Raw genomic sequence first — 7,689 nt, 5'->3', positions numbered from 1 at the left:
TGAAATCTTAGTGTGTGAGGCATAATGAACCCTCTTCCTTACTCCAGACTAGCCAACTTTAGAAGAGGAAAGAACACAGTTTTGCATTTGAGTAAATCCTGCACGACCCAAAGTGGCTGACCAGCTTCCCCGCTTCAGGGACTTCACATTCGCCCCATTGCATAATGCTTCATACTAACGTCGACCCATTAAGCGCCCTAGGCGCAAAAAAGTCATTAAACATTGTTTTTGTATTTAAATGCATATTTGAAGCATACATATACATAATTGCAAAGAAAATCTCAGATTCCAACATACAGCATGAGATAAATAGAAACTATTTTAGCAGTTGTATGGAATCATGTGGCATTGTTCAAGAAATGTGACATGCACTCAGCACTGTGGAATCAGTGTTCAGATATCACTTAGGTTAATATACCTGGGGCGTGAACTTTTGAAGAAGGTATCACATAATTATTAGTCAGCTACCTGCCATCTTTGCACAGTTGTCATTGTATTCCCTTGTTACAGACCGGATGCAATCTGTGCTTCACTGCGGCTTTAAATCTGCATTTAAACTACTTAGAAAAATATGGGGTGCAAATTTCCGAGGTGCTAAGTAAAAGGTTGTTTTTTAAGACATTGTACACATAAATATTGACGTACGTTGTAATACTGCACTGTACACACTTTGTCATACTACCCTCTCACAACTTCATAAATATATTTAGCTTGCAGTCTTGCCCCCTTAGTGCTTCTTCATACTTCATTTCTTCTGTTTGTAAGCACTGTAAATAACAGGTGTTACTGTTGCCCATATTAATGGAGCACACTTTACCTACCTACCAGAAGAATGGAAGGCTGAATTGAACTTCCTGCAGTTTGAACTTGTGACCTGCAGATCACTGCATATTTCAGTGTTGAACGTTAACTCGCTGAGCCAGTCTGTCAGCATTAATGTGTATCTTATCGGCAAGGCCACTCAATTATACAGCATGAGTGGGCTAAAATATTTGGCTGGTTTACTAAATTCTGAAACAATAAAATGCACATTATGCTGCATAACTGTGATCGAATCTGTTCAATATCTTGTCATTTTTACACATAATAACGCTGTCTGGACAAAGGTTTCTCTTTATTAGCACAAGTTTAACACTCAAATACACCAATATGCAACTTAAAGCTGAACAGTCTGTATTTTACTCTTATTCGATTTGTCAATTGTTCTTTACTGGAGTAGACATCAGACACACTGTAACTTATTTTTAAGTCTCGGCTACTAGACCGTGGCTAAAAGGCATTGACTAACAAGTAAATCCCAAAGACAAGACCTATTGGCTTTGCCAATGCTTGTTTTAAGTACAACTGATTTCGCAAGCTTTATGCAGGTGAAACCTAAAAATTGTGTCTCTTTGACATGGAGCCATCTGGTCACCCTAAACGCCTGATACTGGACTACTTGAAATTCCTGAAACCTTCTGAGAGCAGAGCACAAAAACTCGGAAACACGTGCCACTCAGTTAGTGAGTGCTGTCATTTATGTTGCATGTATGTAGTCCAGTTTCTATGTCGATGGCATGACTTTTCTGTAGTTGACAATCAGGTCACCCAAAACATCCTAATCCTAAACATGAGCACATGAACACATTTACCCCATTTTTATTCTTAACCCTGCTCGTTAACGGGTCTAAAAGACTAAAAACACTATGCCCCAATGTCGTAAAATAAAAACTAACGATCACACTGAATCTTATTCGTGCTTAATTCCAACACCATGCTCCACAAGAAAAGGCCGTTCGCAGATTGAGAGCAGGCGTCGAGGTACTCCTTTCTCTCTGTCCATTTCCCTGCTGTCTCTGCTGATTGGTCAGTTTGAATTGCCCGCCGCGTGTGGCGCTTGGAGGTGGGAGAACGATTATGGCTCCACCCATTAGGGCTATGAATGTTTGGCGCGCGAGAGTCTGGGACAACAACAGAGGAGGAGGCAGAAACACATCGTAAAGCAGAGGGAGTGTGATACGAGCCTTGGAGTTCTAGAACTGTACCATGGAGGAGGAGGGGAGTCACGCGCGTCAGGTGAGACACTGCTGGGGAGGTGGTTGCTACATGCATTGTAACCAGAAGTGTACGCCGGTACAGCACTTTCTAGATACCCTGCCTATGATGGCGTAGACTTGAAGTGCATACACACACGGATATAGAACTGCAGTACCCAGCGTGTGCTCCAGTAAAGTTGAGACTAATTCTGATCCAGTAATCTGTCTTAAAGTACCCTTGTGTGTAGCGTTCGTGGGCGGTCTACGTTCATGGCGTTAAGGGACTTGTTTGCATTTGTACGTGTATGTTTTTTCTACGGGGCAATTGCCTTCCGCTAACTCTATATATTTTTACTTTTAAAGCTGGTGCTTTCGTTTAGGGACTTGTAGGTTAACTGTTCAAACCGATGACCCCAGTTTATCCGTACAGCATGAAGTGTTACACTACCTAAAAATCCACCTCTGTCACATGAGCCCGGTTTCTTGAATGGCGGGAGGTGGAGGTCCTAAGATGTGTATTAGGGATATGTAACCTTGTAGGTGGAGGCCTTTGGGTGTACAGGCTATAGGACTTGGGCAGAGACTGTAGGATATGCAGTGTGGTGCTGTAGAAAATTGAATATGCAGTTGGGGAAAAATGCGTGCTGGGCTGGGTTGCTGGTCCGTATTATGGAGACTGCGGCAAAGATTTGCTTGGGGGACAGTCTGGTGTAAAAGACTGCGAGTAGTTAGTTGTGTTGGCCTAGTAAATGCCGGGCACTGCTAAAAACACTGACACAAACTACTAGTCCAAGTACCCTTTACACTCCCGCCTACAACCTAATATCAACCGATCAGAATCTAACTTTAGCAAAACCTCTGTGCTGCGTCAACATTCTGTTCTACCCTTAGAAAACAACCGTCCCAACTTAATTCTCCAGGTATCTTAGTCTTAAAGTTAAAAAAAAACTTAAATGATCTTTTCTGCTGTTAAAAGATGGAGCAATCCATTTATAAACGGGTTTTAAGTGATTTGGGGTAGTCTGTTAAAGAGGCGAGGCCTATGTAATTAAAGTTATTGATTTAAACAAGTAAACTATATTTCTGTGATTTCCATGGTGTATCGCTCAACTGGTATTTTGGTGCGCCTCTGCCATTTTCTACAATTGCATCCAGATATATAAAAAAACCTGACACAACCAGCCAGGACTATTGGCTTTGTCAGTTCGTGTTAGCTGTTTAAGATGCCGAAGTAAAAGCAATTCTTGTAAATATTTAATGTTTCAATTGTGAGACGGAATTAAACTTTACGGACACCTATGGTAGGAGTAGTGATATTTAATGTCTCCACAACTCCAGTTATGGTCACTCTGTTACATATGTGTACTTTGTCTCTTTGCATACCTTGCACTTCATCTCCTTCAACTTCAGAACCCTCTTTTCACTCTCCAGAATCCACTTCCTAGTATCTCCTTCACTTCAGCATATCCCCCTTTACACAAAGGGCCCACTCACCTGTAAGCGCTTCATTTTTGTTATCTATTCTGAACACGTGTCTGACCAACTGACAGACACTGGCACAGTCTCCACTCCAGAGCTCTCAATCCTGGCCTGTAATAAAAACCTGGTGACTTGGTTCAAAGTATGCGCTTTACAAGAGTTGTATGCAACACGGGGAAAAAAACCACAAACGCAACTTTCTGGAAATAGCTAGACTCTCAGCTGAAACCTAAAGTGGATCTAACTTGCTGACCTGGGTTACCTTAATTCTTCAGAAGATCGATCAGTGTTGGCAAGTGCTCATAGTCCGAAAGGGTCTTGTTTTAATGCCAGTTTTGAATTACTAGTGGGTCTGAGACCTGGCTCCTAGCCCTCTTAAGCTGTTTATAACACTGCCGTTGTACACTGTAATGTGTATTGCTGAGTCTAATAGACTTAAAGGTTCATTGTCTTTGCTATTCGCTTATGTCAGCACTGCCCGCCTGTGCAATGCCCATGTTTACATGCAACAAATCAGTCCGCTCGAAATGCGTAGCCCACCATATAAACCCTTACTTGCAGTGCAAAGGCCAGGATGGTGGGGGGAGGACAACCCTCCAGTCCTGTTAATTTGGTTGAGAACTGTCCATATATGTTGACGAGCCTTTTTGTGTGGGGAGGTCTGTACCACTGTTAACCCAAAATTGCTGCCCACTTTAGAAGCCTCGATCTGTAACTGAAGTGGGGGTGTCAATGATTTAAATGTCTTGAGATCCCCTTTCAGCTGCTTAGACTGCTTCGGAAGGGGAGGTGGGTGCTTTTCCTTAAGTGCATGTTTTTCCTTAAGTGCCTGGGGTAGACGCAGTGTACCTTGCTGGAGTCTGGGTGAAGGTGATCTTCCACGGATGCACCACTAATATCCTGCCCATTTTGATATCCTATTCGTGGCTAGGCCAGGAGCATAGCGGTACAAAAGGGGGTGGTGATGGACGGAGCATCAGTACCAATCAAACACTCACACCCAGTCAACAGATCTGGGTTTGATCCATCACCGTTCTTTAGCCCACTCTGCCACCCCAGTTCAGACATGGCCATATGCAAATCAGTTTGACCCTGTGCCTCATGGGAACAGTCCAGCCCGAACTGCCAAGCCATGCCTTCCCTGGACCGGAAACAAGCTTCCTAGGACCGTTTTCTGGCATTTCAGCCATCTTCAGCCAGGCTTGCTTGAATCCTTTGGTTATTGCTAGGCCAGGAGCATGGCGAAGGATGACGGGGGACAGTTAAGCTGAATAGGGTACGAGAGAACAGTATGGCGAGTAAAGAATACAGGTGTGGTAGGACCGGCAGGGAGGTGTGGCGGTGGGCAAGAAAAGTAAACTTATTTAGTTGCCCATCGCATGCTGTGCGTGTGGTAGTCTTGTGTATTTGTGTGTGTGGCGGGGTGTTAAACCGAGAGGAACATGAATGGGGCACATTAGGGGAACATGTCCCGTGTGAAGTGGGTATAAAACTATTTTTGCATGTGCTGTGGACCTATTCACATTTCTTCCTACATTTCTCTTTTCAGGGCTTTTCTGGTGACACTTTGACGCTTTATGTATCATCCGTGCTGCCCGGGTGGGACTCCTGTGGTGAAGACTCTGCCGACGCCATTTCTGACTCCCTCTTCCCTGTGCCGGAACCCGCAACCCCCACTCTCACCACACAGCCCCCCTATCTACGGTACAAGACGGAGCTCTGCAGCCGTTACACCGAGAGCGGCACCTGCAGCTACGAAGACCGGTGCCAGTTTGCCCACGGTCTGCATGAACTCCGTGTCCCAAGCCAGCACCCCAAATACAAGACTGAGCTCTGCCGCTCCTTCCACTCCCTGGGCTTCTGCCCCTACGGCCTTCGCTGCCTCTTCATCCACAGCCCTGACGAACGTCGACCACCGCGGCCCATCCGCCCCCCGCACCCTGGCAGCAGGAAGCGCGCTGGCCTCTGTCGAATGTTCCAGTCCCAAGGCGGCTGCCCCTACGGTGCCCGTTGCCACTTCACCCATGCCACTGAAGAGGACGCTAAGCCACGCAAAACCCTATGCCGCACCTTTGAGGCTCTAGGTGTCTGCCCCTACGGCTCTCGCTGCCACTTCCTACACAAGACGACCGATGACCACCCGGAGTTGCCATCTCCACTGCTGTTGCCCACACCACCGCCGATAAGCAGCCAAACTGGTTCATCGTTAGCCACTGACGGATCCCTGTCCCCTGCTTCAGATGAGGTTTGCAGCTCCTTGGGTACCCCAGAGCTAAGCTGCGGTGGGGCCTCACCCCTGTTGAATGACCTCCCAGCCAACAACGCCTTTTCCTTCTCCAGCCTCCTGCTGCCCCTGGCACTCAGGCTGCAGGGCTTGCACTGCTCTCGAGAGCCCGATGCTTCAGTTTGGAGTGAGTCCCCCTTTGGAGTGCACTGGGGCGATTTGTCTGTGAAACTCTAGCATGATTGTCATGCGTCCACTAACACTTGCTGGGGGTTTGGTGTAGGATAGCCAACCCCCCATGCAGCAATTGCATACTGTTTACGTTAACTGACTTGTTTTTCATATCCATTTTAGTTTTTACTGTATTTAATTGCTAAAAAGCACCCGGCTCTTTGAAATGATTGTACAGTGTATTTATGGAGACGGAAGTGCAAATTAAAATAAGTTAATTTTTTTAATTAATATTTAGTGTTCTAACTGTTCTGGGCGTCTTGCTATGATCCTTCTACGGTTGAATGTTCTGTTATGATGTCTGACATGTTTGTGTTGACCACTGACGGTTTAATAATAAAAGGAAAGTTAAACACCTTTCTTGTGTCCTGCGTAAATAGTCTTTATTGATTAGCTAACATGAGGATAGGATATACTTGGTCCATCTGTGTCGCAAGAGCCCCTAGCTCGCATGTAAACATCAGGCATTATATAACTTCGTTGCTGTGGGGCATGATTTTCGGATTGCAGATTTCTCATGGCTGCACGTTTGCTTATTGATAAATTAGGAATCCCATTTAGTTGTATGCACAGTCAATGGAGTTTCTCTTGGGGTTGGGGGGAGGGGCTTAATACTGATTGGGGAAGCTCACAATGCATGTGCAGGGGGGGTCAACTAGTCTGGCAAAATGTCCACTTATGCGGCCAGAAGGTAAGTCTTCTTGTTGCCATCCAATCTGGACCAACCGAGAGTTCCTTTAAATCATAGGACCAACAGATTGACTTTGGGGTTTAAGAATGATTGCGTTTGTCAGTGGTTTTTGCCTCCAATACTTGGAGTTGAAGTGCCAAACCTCTGGTCATCTGTTTCTGAGCATATCTTATTTTATATATTTTAGAGTCCATCTACAGTAAGTTACTTGCTGTTAAATATTGGCACACAGCTTTGAAGGGTTGCCTGAATAGGTTTTTTTGAGAATAATTTATTGACACGAGAACAATCGTCACTTGCAAGTTATTGCGATATACTTTTACATTTTTTAAAAGGTAAAAACTGTATTGTATGCAACATTACAATCGGGCATTGCGTTTCAAAGGCCCTCTGACATTTCTAATTCCACTGTTGGTGAGATGCACAATTCTCTCCCTCCCTCCCCCCCTCCCTCCGTTAGACATTCCAGGCACCCCATTTTTTGTCCCACTTTTTAGGGCATCCTCTGGTCTTGTAGACCTCTTTTTCGGCTACCATACATCTATCCATTTCCGCCACCCAACCTTTCGGCACCAGTCTGTCTGCGGCTCCCCCCTTCATAACAATGGCTCTTTTAACCAAAGTTTTATCCCAGAGTGGTGAATTGTTGCTTTGTCCGTGAGGTCAGTCGCTTCCCAAATATTCAGTATCCCCAATGGAGGTGTCAATACAAGTAGTTTCCCCGGTGCATCTTGTTCGTAGCTCGCTTCCATATGTGCCGTATGAAATGTCAGTCACTGATAAAATGTGGTTTCGGTTACAACCACGCAGGCAAAGTGCATCATGCCTAGTCCTTATCTTAGCTAATGTCACCCCGGTGAAGTATGTTCTGTGTAGAACCGTCAGTTGAATCAGTCCAAAGCGATGGTTAATAGCGGCTTCTCTAGGGGACATCAGAGCAGCTTGCCAGTCCTCATCTTTGAGTTGCCCCAAGTCTAATTGCCATTTATCTCGAAGGGTAAGGAAGGGGTCTGGTAAGTTCTTACACAGCTTACGATACGTAAGAGAAA

General features: G+C 45.3%; 1 protein-coding gene across 1 annotated transcript; it reads left to right on the top strand.

Annotated features, from left to right (window-relative positions):
- Positions 1-1,900: 1,900 nt before the first annotated feature.
- On the top strand, positions 1,901-6,306 carry LOC146798634 (uncharacterized). Its single transcript, XM_085625954.1, has 2 exons — positions 1,901-2,055; positions 5,044-6,306. Exons 1-2 carry the CDS (start codon positions 2,026-2,028, stop codon positions 5,953-5,955), a joined length of 942 nt encoding a protein of 313 aa, XP_085482080.1. The 5' UTR covers positions 1,901-2,025; the 3' UTR covers positions 5,956-6,306.
- The last annotated feature ends 1,383 nt before the right edge of the window (positions 6,307-7,689 follow it).

Source organism: Triturus cristatus, chromosome 9, assembly GCF_964204655.1.
Source record: "Triturus cristatus chromosome 9, aTriCri1.1, whole genome shotgun sequence".
Classification (NCBI taxonomy): Eukaryota; Metazoa; Chordata; class Amphibia; order Caudata; family Salamandridae; genus Triturus; species Triturus cristatus.
This window is presented reverse-complemented; position numbering and strand designations above follow the sequence as displayed.